General features: G+C 37.0%; 1 protein-coding gene across 1 annotated transcript in view; it reads right to left on the bottom strand.

Annotated features, from left to right (window-relative positions):
* The window catches only part of DNAH12 (dynein axonemal heavy chain 12), a 177,326-nt gene extending 163,566 nt beyond the window's left edge, over positions 1 to 13,760 (bottom strand). Inside the window, exons 1-3 of the mRNA XM_065935328.1 lie at positions 13,591 to 13,760; positions 5,262 to 5,343; positions 5,043 to 5,069 (exon numbers count right to left, since the gene is read on the bottom strand). Coding sequence (XP_065791400.1) covers positions 5,043 to 5,069; positions 5,262 to 5,343; positions 13,591 to 13,760 — 279 coding nt within the window. The remainder of the gene's footprint in view (positions 1 to 5,042; positions 5,070 to 5,261; positions 5,344 to 13,590) is intronic.
* Between the last annotated feature and the right edge of the window lie 1,904 nt (positions 13,761 to 15,664).

Genomic DNA, 15,664 nt, shown 5'->3' with positions numbered 1-15,664 from the left:
AATGAGTGAAGAAAGAAAACAGACCAAGTTCTTCCTTAATACAAAATTCCAACTAAAAAATATACAAAGAATGGTGAGAAAATTACTATCTGGCAACCACCATAGTAATCAATGTTGCAGGCGAGAATATTACTATTATGAGAACAAGTGAATATACAGGAGAATATTTTGTACTCGTTGTACAATTTTTTATGTCTGAAATTATTTCAAAATAATAAATTCTTAAGGAATGGCCTGGTTGGACATTTTTTCATCTAATTGACAAAGTATTTTTCAATTAGTTGCTTGCTCAAAAATTTTTCTAGAGGGTTATTTTCTATGTCTATTCCACTAATACACTGCTTGATCTAAAAGGTCTTGTGGTGGTCCCCAATCTCTTAACAGACTGACTCTGTCTAGTTATGAACCTGATCTTCTCCTCACTCTTTCTCTTTCCTCTCTCCCTAGGTGATTTCACCTAGTCTCATGACCATAAATATAAGCTATATATGTTGATGTGTTCTAAATCTTTATCTCTAGAACTCAGTTCTTTCTGAAATATTCAGCATAATCAAAAGACATCCCTTGATCTCCTAGTTTCTAATCAGATTAGAAAACAGATCAGAAACTCAGTTTTCTGATCTGAGTCTCAGCCATCTCAATAAACAGCACCAATTACCCCATAATATATGTATATACATATATTTGACGCTTACAACTGGAATATACATTCTTCCTTCAGCAAAGAGATACCGATTTTTCTAAGTGAAACCACATGCTTCAAAATGTCTTTTGAAAACTTCCTACTTTAGGTCCCCACTATAGTCTCTTCATACTTCTGTTACAATACTTGTTGTATTTAACTGAATATAATTATTTATATTTTTTAATTCAACAAGCATTTATTGAGTATCCACTATTGGTACTCAATAACATAGTTGTTAAAGACAAAGATGTTCAAACAGAAGCAATTCCTAGCCCCAAAACTAGAAAATAGAGCACTGTAATGCATAAAAAGATCAAGGGAATATCTAAAACAATGTGCTAAGTAAAATAATAAAAATAAGCAGTGTATTAACATAATAGGAGCAAATAATAAGTCATCTATCCAAACCCATTGGAATAGGGTAGACTTCCTGGAGATGATAACTGAGCTGAAGTAGAGACAGCCAGGTAAAAGGCAGCATGGATGGTGAGAGGATGTGCCAGGCAAAAGCAGTGTGGTGAGAAATGATATATTTCCCCAAGGATGAATAAGCCAGTCCGTGTTGGTGAAGCATAGGATATGATAGAGAGAGTGGCAAGAGGAGAGCCAAGAGAATAGGTAGGAGTCACATTACAGAAAGCTTTGCATGCAAATTAAGATTTAATTCTATATGTTATGGGAAGCCATTGATGGCTGCTATAGTCAAAGCAAAAGATGAAGGCCCAATCTAAGGCTAGGGCAAGAAGAGGACTAATTGGAAAAATATTCGTAGCATTCAAAGACTAACTATATGGCAGGTGGGCAGTGGGAAAGGGGGAATAAGAAGTTAAGACACTGGTGCTTCAAGCATGAGTGACTGGATAAATAGTGATAATTAGAATAAAGAGGAATCAGTTTCTTCTTACGAAAGAAACTGATAAGTTCATTTTTCCTGACATGTTGAATTTGAGGTGTTTGTGCATCAAAATCTATAGGAGTCATCAAAATATGAAAGGTACTTGAAATTAGAAAAGAAGAGAATCATCCAGGAAGATTCAAGAAAAGAATAGCAAGCCACAGTCAGACAAGGAAGAGAAACCCACGAAGATGACAGAGAAACAATATTTAGAGAACCAGAAAAATAAGTATAAGGGCATTTAAAAGAAACGAATATTGAGCAGTGTCAAAAGTCAGCTAGAATTGTCACTATTTCTTTTTTAGCCATTCTAATGGGTATGTAGTGATTAACTTGTCATAATTTTAATTTACATTTCCCTAATAGTTAATGCTATTGAGCATTCGGTGTGCTTATTTGCCATCCATATATCCTCTTTGATAAAATGTCTATCATGTCTTTTATTCATTTTCTAATTGGATTATTTTTATACTGTTGAGTTTTGAGAGTTCTTAAATATTTTAAATTCAAATCCTTTGTTGGATATGTGATTTGTCAAAAAGTTATTGCAGTATGTAGCATGCTTTTTCATCTTATTAACAGTCTTTCACGTAGAATAGTTTTTAATTTTGATGACAGATGTTGATGTTGTTTTAGTCACTAAGCCATGTTGAGCTCTGCAACCCCATGGACTGTAGCCCGCCAGGTTCCTCTGTCCATGGAATTCTCCAGGCAAGAACACTAGAGTGGGTTGCCATTTTCTTCTCCATGATGACATATAATTTAGTGGTTTTTCCATGGATTGTGCTATTTAAAACTGAGGTATAGTTGATTTACAATATATATTAATTTCAGATGTACAACATAATGATTAAAATTTTTATAGATTACACTCCTTTTAAAGTTTTTAGTAAAATATTAGCAACATTCCCTGTGCTGTACAATGTATCCTTATAGCTTTTTTATACACAGTACTTTGTACCTCTTATCTTATCTACCCCTATCTTTCTCCTCCTCCCTTTCCTTTTCCCACTGGCAACCACTAGTGTGTTCTCTGTATCTGTGAGTCTGTTTCTGTTTTGTTATGCTCCTTCGTTTTATTTTTTTAGATTGCACATGTAAGTGAAAACATACAATATTTATCTTTCTCTGCTTGACTTATTTCACTTGGTGTTGTAAAAGGAAATTTTTCATTCTTTTACATGGCTATCATAAATAATACTATTGTGAACATTAGAGTGCATTTATCTTTTTGACTTAGTGTTTTTGTTTTCTCTACCTATATACTCAGAAATGGAATTGCTGGGTCATATGGTAGTTCTATTTTTAGTTTTTGGAAGAACCGTCACAGTTTCCCATAGTGGCCACACCAATTTATGTTCCCACCAGCAGTGTACAAATGTTCCCTTTTCTCTACATCCTCACCAACACTGGTTGACTCTGGTCTTTTTAACGACAGCCATTCTGACAGGTATAATGTGATATCTCATTGTGGTTTTCATTTATATTTCTCTGATGAGTGAATTATGAACAAATGTCCAGCATGTTTTCATGTGCCTGTTGGCCATCTGTATATCTTCTTTGGAAAAAAACGTCTATTCAGGTCTTCTTCCCATTTTTTAATCAGGTTTTTAAAAATATTTATTTATTTGGTGGCATCAGGTCTTAGCTGTGGCATGCGGACTTAGTTGCCCCACTGCATGTGGGACTTAGTTCTTGGTCCAGGGATTGAGCTCATGTTCCCTGCATTGTAAAGCAGATTCTTAAACCACTGGACCAGCAGGGAATCCTCAGACTGTTTGTTTTTTTGATATCGAGTTGTATGAGCTGTTTATATACATTATCAGTCATATAATTTGCAAATATTTTCTCCCATTCAGTAGGAATATTTCATTTTGTTCATGGTTTTGCTGTGTAAAAGTTTTTAAGTTTAATTAGGACCTATTTGTTTATTTTTGCTTTTGCTTTCTTTGCCTTAAGAGACAGATCCTAAACATCCTATTGATGTTATATATATTAATGAGTGTTCTGCCTATATTATCTTCTAGGAGTTTTATGGTTTCCAGTCTTACATTTAGGTCCTTAATATGAATTGTGCTTTTGATGTCATGTCTAAGAATTCGTTGCCTACTCCTAGATATTCTTCTAAAAGTTTTCTTAATAGTTTGGGTTTACATTTAAATCTATGATCAATTTTTAGTTAATTTTTGTTCAAGGTGCAAAGTTTAGGCTGAGGTTTGAAGGTTTTTGTTGTTTATTTCTCTTATTTTATTTTTAATGAGTGTCCAATTGCTCCACTCCATTTGTTGAAAAGATTATCCTTTTTCCATTGAACTGATTTTTTGCACTTCTGTCAGAAACAACTGTTTATAGCTGTGTGTGTCTATTTCTGAGTCATTTATTCTGTTACACTGATAACAGGTATTCAATTATGTAAAAATAAAAGGTTTTAACAAGTTACCTAGAGGTCTAGGGAGAGTAATATTGGAAAAACATCCTTTCGTTTGACAACTAGTGGTCATTAGTGAAATCAGTGATGAAGTGGTGAAGTTCCTAGAAGCCAGATTGCCAAGAGCAGTGGCGTTAAGCATGAATGATTATTTTATACCCAGCTACCTACTTTGGACTGTAAGTCAGCAAAGGCAAAAACTGGAGAGGAAAAAATGAGGATGTTAAACACATACACCCAAAAATAACTTGCCATTCACCCACCCTCACATTAAATATTTATAAATGTTTTGGGGTTGTTTTTACTAGGGTTCTTAAACCGAGTAAAGGGACAGATCCACAGACAAAGTCTCTAGAAAAGTTGGGAGGCAGAGGGAGGAGAAGAAAACTTTAAAAGACAGAAAAACTTGGAATAGCTAAAGTGAGGTTCTTCCAAAGATATGCAGTTGGTAGAAAGGTAGCCTTAGTCCTCTATCCCGAGAGGGAAATTTAGGGATTTAGAAAGCCTGCAGCCCCATTTGGGAATATGCTTCATATATTCCTCTTTTGCGTAACCAGCTCCATAACTTTCCATATCCTTTACTGCTAAATAAATTTTACATGTTATCACCTTTCCAACAAGCACATCACGGTTCCACTTTGTCACCCATGCAGTCAGTGTCTTTTTTTAAAATTTCTATCATCTAGCATGTGAGTAACACACAACAGATTCTAAATAAGCAGACATCCTTACATCAGTATCAGCACGATAAAAACGGAAATGCATTTCCTTTATGACTACCACTTTGAATATTTTTTTCTTTGGGATAAGAACAAAAAAATATTTACAATTAATCCTCAAATAATGAGTGGCAATAGTAATGTAACTTGTAAAACCTGCATTGTCATCATGACATGCTTGTTCCCTTAGGCAGAGGAAATAATCTGCTTCTAAATTTCTTCTCTAGGATGGAATATAGCAGGTGGTCTTAGAAGGAACTACTTTGTAACAGCTTGAACATTTTCAAAACAAGAAATATAAAAAATTCAACTCACTCCTTTCTTTTTAATTTCACTGGTCATCTGTCAAAAGCAAACAAATAAGATATAATTAAATCAAGAAAATTTTTAAGTAATTTTACTATTTTTAATAAAAGTATAAAGTTTTAAATATATGCATTATTCTTTAAAAACACTAGTTATATCGAGATCGACTTAAAACAATAGTTAAAATAGTATATCATTACAGTTTTTAAAGAGAAAATATAAACCTACAGTTGGAGGATAATCTGGCTCTGGTGATGAAGATGTTCTTTTACCCAGTGTTCTGTCTAAATTCCTTTTGGCTCCTTCAATTCTGAAATTTACAGTTAGAAAAATGTATGACTCTCTTGAATATAACATTAAGATATACTAAAACATTATTATTTGAATATTTTTGCAATTATACTTAAGAGATATTCAAGAGTTCTTTATTTTACTTAATTTTCTATAAAAAATAAATCTTAATTACCATTATCAATGTCCTTAATTTTCATATTATTCATGTGTAATATAAAAGGAGACTATAAATAATAGCCCATAATTTTCAATTATAACATCACAATTTTTAAGTTAATCTGATATGGGCCCTTATATGTATTATCTCTATTCAAATGTCACCCTGTCAGAGATTTCCCTTACCTTTTATACTAAGCAGCACGTCCTTCACCATCCATCCCTTTTATCCTCACTTTCCTTGCTTCGTACTACTTAGCACCATTTGACATATTATGTGTTGTAGACGATTTTATTCATTCCCTTATCCTCAATACCCAGAATAATATCTGGCATATAATCAGTCAGTTCAGTCGCTCAGTCATGTCCGACTCTCTGCGATCCCATGGAATGTAGCACGTCAGGCCTCCCTGTCCCATCACCAATTCCTGGAGTTTACTCAAACTTATGTCCATTGAGTCGTGAGGCCATCCAACCATCTCATCCTCTGTCATCCCCTTCTCCTCCCGCCTTCAAACTTTCCTAGCATCAGGGTCTTTTCAAATGAGTCAGTTCTTTGCATCAGGAGGTCAAAATATTGGAGTTTCAGCTTCAACATCAGTCCTTCCAATGAATATTCAGGACTGAATCCTTTAGATTTGACTGGTTGGATCTCCTTGCAGTCCAAGGGACTCTCAAGAGTCTTCTCCAACACTACAGTTCAAAAGCATCAATTCTTTGGTGCTCAGCTTTCTTTATAGTCCAATCTCACATCCATACATAACTACTGGAAAAACTATAGCATTGACTAGACAGACCTTTGTTGGCAAAGTAATGTCTCTACTTTTTAATATGCTGTCTAGGTTGGTCATAACTTTTCTTCCAAGGAACAAGCATCTTTTAATTTCATGGCTGTGGTCTCACCATCTGCAGTGATTTGGGAGCCCCCCAAAATAGTCTGTCGCTATTTCCCCATCTATTTGCCTTGAAGTGATGGAACCAGATGCCATGATCTTAGTTTTCTGAATGTTGAGCTTTAAGCCAACTTTTTCACTCTCCCCTTTCACTTTCATCAAGAGGCTCTTTAGTTCTTCTTTGCTTTCTGCCATGAGGGTGGTGTCATCTGCATATCTGAGGTTATTGATATTTCTCCCCACAATCTTGATTCCAGCTTGTGCTTCATCCAGCCTGGCTTTTCGCGTGATGTACTCTGCATGTAAGTTAAATATGCAGGGTGACAATATATAGCCTTGACGTACTCCTTTCCCTATTTGGAACTAGTCTGTTGCTTCATGTCCAGTTCTAACTGTTGCTTCCTGACCTGCATACAGATTCCTTAGGAGGCAGGTCTGGTATTCCCATCTCTTGAAGAATTTTCCACAGTTTATTGTGATCCACACAGTCAAAGGCTTTGGCAGAGTCAACAAAACAGAAGTAGATGTTTTTCTGGAACTCTCTAGCTTTTTCAATGATTCAACGGATGTCGGCAATTTGATCTCTGATTCCTCTGCCTTTTCTAAATCCAGCTTGAATATCTGGAAGTTCACGGTTCATGAACTGCTGAAGCCTGGCTTGGAGAATTTTGAGCAATACTTTGCTAGCATGTGAGGTGAGTGCAATTGTGCAGCAGTTTGAACATTCTCTGGCATTGCCTTTCTTTGGGATTGGAATGAAAACTGACTTTTTCCAGTCCGGTGGCCATTGCTGAGTTTTCCAAATTTGCTTGCATATTGAGTGCAACACTTTCACAGCATCATCTTTTAGGATTTGAAATAGCTCAACTGGAATTCCATCACCGCCACTAGCTTTGTTTGGAGTGATGCTTCCTAAGGCCTACTTGACTTCACATTCCAGGATATTTTGTTCTAAGTGAGTGATCATACCATCGTGATTATCTGGGTCATGAAGATCTTTTTTGTATAGATCTTTTGTGTATTCTTACCACCTCTTCTTAATATCTTCTGCTTCTGTTAGGTCCCTACCATTTCTGTCCTTCATTGTGCCCATCTTTGCATGGAACATTCCCTTTGTAGTTCTAATTTTCTTGAAGAGAGCTCTCATCTTTCCCATTCTATTGTCTTCCTCTGTTTCTTTGCACTGATCACTGAGGAAGGCTTTCTTATCTCTCCTTGCTATTCTTTGGAACTCTGCATTCAAATGGATATATCTTTCCTTTTCTCCTTTGCCTTTTGCTTCTCTTCTTTTCACAGCTGTTTGTAAGGCCTCTCAGACAACCATTTTGCCTTTTTGCATTTCTTTTTCTTGGAGATGGTCTTGCTCCCTGGCACATAATAGGTGCTCAATAAACAGTTTTGAATGTAATAATTTATTATTCATCAAATATAACTTCTTTAAATGAAATTATATTATCATATAATCCATTCATCTGTCACCAAATAGATACTTACTGAATGTTTATATATGCAAGATATCCTACTAGGCCTTATTAAAATATTGCAGTGAGAAATTTCAAGAAACTTATAAGCTGAAAGGGTGGGAAGATAAAATCAGGACACCATATAAAAAGTATGGGCGGGGGGGGGAAGTATGAGACACTGATGGTTCAGAGGAGGGACAAGTTCACTCTGCCAAAAGGCATCTATGAGGGTTATGTGAACAAGTTAGCATTTGCCATAAGCTTGAAATGAAGAAGAGGATCATAGGTGATGCAGTTTTTTTTGGCAGGTAGATCTGAATAGACAAAGACCCTAAGAAACAGGGAGGCAAGGCATCAATCAAAGGCAAAAACTGAGAATAAGGAGTTGTCCAATCTGCCCAGAAGTTATGGAACAGATGGAAATAAGTTTGCAGAAGTGGATTGGAATATCTAGCCAAGAGTATCAAATAGCAAGCTTTTTAATTTAGTAGGCAATGGGGAGTTACTGAGATTTTTTTTTTTAAAGCATCGGAACATATTTAGGAAGACAAATCTACCAGTTTATAAAGGCTAAATACATTAGAAGAGAGGGCCAGAAAGTATACAAGGAAAAGAAAAGAGATACAAGTAAGAAGACTGGAGGATGCCAAGCATGACAGGAATGATGAAGAACAAGTCAAGGAGGAAAAGCAGTCATGGTCAGAGGCAAAAGGAGAACCAGATATTGAAGGAAAGGATGACCACCAGAACCACATAAGCCGAAACTAGTAAACGCCATAGACAAATATCTGTTCTGCTCACAGCTCTATCCACACCACTTAGTGTCCATCAAGGTCAATAAATACCTGTTGAACGGATGATCAGAATAGTGGATTTGGGAAAGATTCCGCATGTCTAGTTCAGTACCTTATTTGCTGTGTGAATACTCTCAAAAATATCAAACTGTACCCCAGGATGATTGAAGGGAGATGATATTCATCATTTTCTAAGGTAGCCCAACTTATTGCCATATTCTTAGAAACAAATTTCTTGTATTTAGCTGTATGCTTTTAATTTCTATACTCTGGAGCTATATATATATATATAAAAATCACATTCCTCTTCTATATTACCCCTCCAAAACTTAGTGATACCTATTCAGTTCCTTTGACCATTCCTGTCAATAAGTTACCATTTATGATGAGTTTATCACATTGTAGGCATTGGCTTCATTGACTATGCTAAATGAATAGTTAGCATATTAGCTAAATAGTTGTGTGGATCACAACTAACTATGGAAAATTCTTAAAGAGATGGGAATACCAGACCACCATACCTGCCTCCTGAGAAACCTGTATACAGGTCAAGAAGCAACAGTTAAAACCAGACATGGAACAAAGGACTGGTTCAAAACTGGGAAAGGAGTACATCAAGGCTGTATATCGTCACCCTAATTATTTAATTTATATACAGAGTATATCATGTGAAATGCCAGGCTGGATAAATCACAAGCTAGAACCAAGACTTCTGAGAGAAATATCAACAACCTCAGATACGCAGATGATACTACTCTCATGGCAGAAAGTGAAGAGGAACTAAAGAGCGTCTTGATGAGGGTGAAAGAGGTGAGTGAAAAAGATGGCTTAAAACTCAACACATTAAGAAAACTAATATCATGGCATCCAGTCCCATCACTTCATGGCAAATAGATGGGGGAAAAGTAGAAACACTGACAGATTTCATTTTCTTGGGCTCCAAAATCACTGCAGACAGTGACTGCAGCCATGAAATTAAAAGACGCTTGCTCCTTGGAAAAAGAGCTATGACAAACCTAGACAGCATATTAAAAAGCAGAGGCATCACTTTGCTGACAGAGGTCTGTATAGTCAAAGCTATGATTTTTCCAGTAGTCATGTACGGATGTGACAGTTGGACCATAAAGAAGTCTGTGTGCTGAAGAATTGATGCTTTCAAAATCTGGTGCTGGAGAAGACTCCTGAGAGTTCCTAGGACAGAAAGGAGATCAAACCAGTCAATCCTAGATGCAATCAACCCTGATTATTCATTGGAAGGGCTGATGCTGAAGCTGAAGCTCCAATACTTTGGTCACCTGATGTGAAGAGCCGACTCACTGGAAAAGACTCTGATGCTGGGAAAGATTAAAGGCAAAAGAAGAGGGTGGCAGAGGATGAGATGGTTAGATAGCATCACCAACTCATGAATTTGAGCAAACTCGGAGGCAGAGAAGGACAGGGAAGCCTGGCATGCTGCACTCCGTGGGGCTGCAAAAAGTCAGACACAACCTAGCGAATGAACAACAACAGGCCCTGACTTAAGATCTTTATAAGAGTGGATCTCATTTAACTCTCAAAGAAACCCTACAAGACAACCACTACATTGCCATCTTACAGATAGGAAGAATAAGGTAAGTAAAGTTACTGACTTGCCAAATTTACATTGCTAATAAGCTGCGGAGATGAGATATGAATTCAGTCCTGTCTAATGCCAGAGTCTATACTCTTCCCCACTAAACAAGTCAGTTCCCTTCAAACTAGGCAGTTTCAAGACTTCTCACTCTCCTCAGTAGCTATAATGGTTTATCAATGTCCGTCTTAAAATATAAGCCAAGAATTCAAGATGTTGCTTGACCAGTGCAGAATGAAAATTTTTCTCTTCCACATTCTAGACATTCTTCATTTATTAAAACAGTGTAAGACTGAATTAGATTTCTTGAGTAGCTTCATTTCCCTGTTGAGTCTTATGAAGCCTGACTAAATTAAATTCCAAAGGCTTTCTCACATGGAGTAGAAAACATACTTGGAATATCCTTCTTCCTACTTTCTTTGTTAATTGTCAAGGCCCAGACCAGACTTCCCTTTATCTGTCACTATCTCCCTGAGCAGCCTTGCTCTCAGTAATCAATACTTCCAAAGAATTTGCCTTATCCTTTGATATGCCAGTTGGCACTAGCTACCTTGCACTGTAACAATCCCAACATAAATATGTCTAACTTCCTTGAGCTCTTTATATATAAATACCACTCTTTAATATAGCAATAATTTTCTGGAGTGTGTTTTCTCCTTCTGCTATAAATAATCAATAAAAAAGAGCTGAGAAGAATACAAGAAGGAGCCTTTTCACTCCCTGTTTTTCCTTTTTGTGTTAACAATCAAAAGCAGATAAATAAAACTGGATAATTTCAAAGGACTGTGTGAGAGACTGTGTGGTAAAGAAGAGAAAGGTTGGTCTGAATCAAGAGGGAGGCGGTGGCCAAGGAAGAAGTGGCTCATCCCTGGAAATCTGGAAAGCTACAAAATAATTTTCTATCTTTGCTCAGTCAAGTGTTCCTAGGGCCTGTTCCCAGCAGGGGGCCCAGTTCTGCCCAGGACTCTGTATATCCCATTTTATTCCTGGAACTCTATCCACAGACCTAACCTGATTTCTACTCCTCCCCAGGTCCCTGATACTCTAGTGCCATTGACAATTTGTCAGTTCCTAAAACACGCTGAAAGCATTCCCATTTCAGGGCTTTCATGCTTGCTATCCCCTTTGCTGAAGTGGTGTTCCCATGTTTATTTAAATGACAAGCTTCTTACTCTTTAAATCTCTAAATATCATGCCCACAGAAGTTACCTGCAATGTTTCTAGAAACACCTTCTCTACCCCACTGTTTTATTTCTTCACAGTATCTGTCACCATCTAAAGGATTAATATAATCTTTTTATTTTTTGCTTTTATTGTGTTTACTATCTGCCTCCTCCCACCAGAATATAAGCTTCTGAAAAGACTACAGTCCTTTATGTTGTGTTCTCTATGGTCTTTCTAGTAACAAGCACAGTGTCTGTGAAACAGTAAATACTTAATATCTGTTAAACATATGTAAGAGAAATATGTATTATACAAAGGGTTAAAGCTGCACAAAAAGGATTAGGAGAAGGATTTCCAGAGAAGGTAATTCAAAACCTAAGCCTTGAATAAACAGTGTAACTATTCAGGCAGAAAAGTAATCTTCAGTGAATAAAATGTGAGGAAGCAACTGTGAAATTCTTTTTTCACTAAATGTAAAAAATATAACATATTCATGGAACTTCAAGTGGTTCAATATGACACTCTCAAGATTATGAAAGGTTCTGGAGCAAGAACAACATGTAACTCCTAAGGAACTCCTTTTTTCTCTAGTCTAAGTCTACTGAAACATTGATCAGAGTCTTAGAAATGAAAGGGGTAAAAGGTATCTAACAAATCTATACTACCATTAATATACCTTACACATTTGGATTTAAATATGATTAGAAGGTTGACTGACTAATAAAAACATAATTCTAAAGAAGTTATATGACTAATGGCAGTGGTGGTTTAGTTGCTAAGTTGTGTTCAACTCTAGTACCATCGACTGTAGCCCACTCTTACACCATGGACTGTAACCCACCAGGCTTCTCTGTCCATGGGATTTTCCTGGCAAGAAAACTGGAGTGAGTTGCCATGCCCTCCTCCAGGGGATCTTCCAGACCCAGGGATCAAACTTGAGCCTTCTGTGTCTTCTGTGCTGCAGGCGGATTCTTTATCTGTTGAGCCATCAGGGAAGCCCCTAACTTATTTTAACTAGCAACAAAATGATCACAACAATAACAGAGAGAAAAATGTAGTCAGTTGTGAAAATATATATAAAGGAGGCAGACCAAAAAGGGAAAGAGAACTCAAAAGGATAAGCAGAAATCCACCAGAGAGAAATTCCCTGTTTTATAGTTCAGTGTTAAGCTCAAATCTGACAGGTGAGTTCAACGACTTTTTCTTCTTCTTTATTCCCAGAGCCCAGCAGAGTCAGGTACCTAGGGAATTCTCAGTAAACGCTGAATTGACTGAACCATCCTTATCACAGCCTTTGGTAGCTGGTGCCTACGATGTGTTTTTTGTTAAGTTTGTTTTTTGGCTGCGCTGGGTCTTCGTTGCCGTGCCCAAGTTTTCTCTAGTTGTGGTACGTGAGCTTCTCATTGTGGTGGCTTCTCTTGTTAAAGAGAAGAGCTCGTGGGCTTCAGTAGTTTTGGTGAGTGGGCTTAGTACCTGTGGCACGCAGGCCTAGTTGCCCTGCAACATGTGAAATCTTCCCAGATTTTGACTAGGGATCAAACCCAAGTCCCCTGCATTGGCAGGCGAATTCTCAACCACTGGAAGACCAGGGAAATCCCCAAATTAGTTTTAATTTCCACTAAATTGGAGGGGAAAGGGCAGGATTTTAGACTCTATTTTCTTCTGTATAGAAAAAAATTTTAAGTACAAGTAGTTTCAACATTTTTTACTAAGTGTTTCCTCAAGGGCAATGCTATTTGTAGAGGCCCAGTTACTTGTTTTTACTTTCAGGGACCAGTATAGTTATCATATATCATGAGGAGGAATAGTGTGGTGTTCAAAGTATGTGAACTCTAGGACTAGACTCTCTGGGTCCAAACCCAAGTTGTGAGGCCTTCGGGCAAGTTACTTCTCTGCGCCTCGGTTCACTCATCTACAAATAGCGGTAACAACAGTACCCATCTTATAGGACTGTTGTGAGAAGTACAAGTAAAACAATAAAAACAATGCTTAGAATAAACACTGTATGCACTGTACAACATTCATGCTCATTACTATTACTTTTTCAACTGTTTTCCTAATTGAATTTGATAATGGTATTTTGCTCATGAACAACCGAAATAGTTAAGATATATTATGAGTGTGCAAACACTGATTATTTCACTCAAAATCCAAGCAAGGATTATTTACTAATATGCTACTTACACTAACTGATTAATTGTCTTCTGCTGCTCCTTGGATCTTCTGTAACTCAGCAACTTACTTTGTGCTGGTGTGTCAACACCTATGTCTTCAGGTGGACGAACAATGGGAGGTAACTTCAAGTTCAGAGCCTCTTTTTCTGCTGCAATGGCAGCTTTGTTTGGATCTGACATCTTGGTCCCCTAAAGATTAAAATACTCTGTACTGTGAAGAGAAAAAGTCCATAAAGCCATTATTGTAAAAGCTAGTCTCGATCTATTTATTACATATCTTATATATCACTATCAAAAGTTCTAGGTCTCTTTATATCTTCCTCCCAATAATGGCAGTTGAGATAAATGGGTAGAGATTCCTGTTAGAGTCCTACCATTCCCTGCTGTAAAGAAATGAAGCTTTCACTTGCTGTGAGTGAGGGCTTCCTCATGGATGAAATAGGGAACTGGATTAGATGCTCTCTAAATACCCTTAAGGTTCTGAAATTTTGAGTTCAAATTTTCCCTAAAATGCAAATCACAACAACAAAATCCAGCAGTCGAGGTATAATCCCTTTCCCCCCAAAGCTGATACTTTACATCGTTAATATTTTTAAACATCAGTATTTTATCTTAGCTTTTCCTCCTTTCTAGAAAGTAACACTATGATCAAGCAAAACATAGGCCTAAATGCCTAAGAAATCGGAAATGTCATATAAGTGCTGAACAATGAACTGTGATAGCAACTGCATTTGCCGAGGATGCCCACAAAACTCGGGGAATCCTGCCTTGAAAAAGAGACGGTTTGGGCGGGTATCCAATTCAAAATCTTCTGCCCTGGGAGGAGGGTGAAGAGAAAAGTTGAGGACAAGAAAGTACCTGTCTGACTGCTTTCACTTCTTCCGGCTGTTCGGGTAAGAGGGAAACGTTCAGAGAATTTCTCCAATGGTGAAAGGAAAAAAGAAAACGATGGGTGAAACGTCCGTAACCCCACAGGCTCCTGCCGAGCTGGGCGGTCGCCGCGTCGAAACAAAGTTGTCGCCATAGAAACCGTCGCGGTCGCAACTGGCTAGAAGGGTAAATGTTGCCTGGAGAGGCAGTTGCCGAGCTGCGACAGATTAGGATTATCATTAACAATAATTCATTACTCGAGTAAATGGAGGGTGGGTGAATGAGATTTTTTACTTAACTGCCTTCCCTTGGAAGGGGCGGTGGAATTGCTGGAAAACAGATTTATGTAAAACACTCACTGTCAAGGAGGATCAAGTCTTCAAGTGTCCCATAGCGACTTCCCTGTAAATATTATAACTAATCAAGAATTTAATTTATCTTGTTTCTCTATTTGCTATTTGTTTAGACCGCACTTTTCCTTCAGGGAATTCGTGGCAGAAATAGTTTGCATATTCTTTGAATATGCGTGGAGATAGAAACGTGAAACGTTGCTATTTGAGACTGCACAATGGATATTCCATCTAAGTGATGATAGCCTACACAAATACCATGTGTATAAATAAAATCGTAGATGAATAAAATCTAGTGGTGTATTGATGGCATAGTCATTTGATAAATATTTGAGCATCTTCTATGTGCCAGTGAGCATGTAAAGAATTTTATTTTTTAAATAAGAGTACCGCCTATACTGGCACACAATAGTTCTTCTAAAAAGCATCATAAAGAGTCAGTGAATGAACAAATGGAAATTCCTCAGACCTTGTAAAAGCAGCCTATCTTTTGGTAGAAAACAAAACACTTGGGGTTTTTTTTGTCACAGTCTTTTTAAAAATTTTATAATGAAATATAGTTGATTTACAATGTGTTAGTTTCAAGTGTACTGCAAACTGATTCAGTTATATATCTGCATATATTCTTTTTTTAGATATTTTTCCATTATAGGTTATTAAAAGATAATGAGTACAGTTTGCTGTGCTATACAATAGGTCCTTGTTGGTTGTCTATTTTATATATAGTAAATGTGTATATTTTAATCAAACTCCTAATTCATCCTACCCCTTTACCTTTTGGTAAGCGTAAGTTTGTTTTCTGTATGTGTGAGTCTATTTCTATTTTGTTAAGTTCATTTGTATCAACTTTCAGATTCCACATAC

The sequence above is a fragment of the Muntiacus reevesi genome, chromosome 4 (genome assembly GCF_963930625.1).
Source record: "Muntiacus reevesi chromosome 4, mMunRee1.1, whole genome shotgun sequence".
Taxonomy (NCBI): Eukaryota; Metazoa; Chordata; class Mammalia; order Artiodactyla; family Cervidae; genus Muntiacus; species Muntiacus reevesi.
This window is presented reverse-complemented; position numbering and strand designations above follow the sequence as displayed.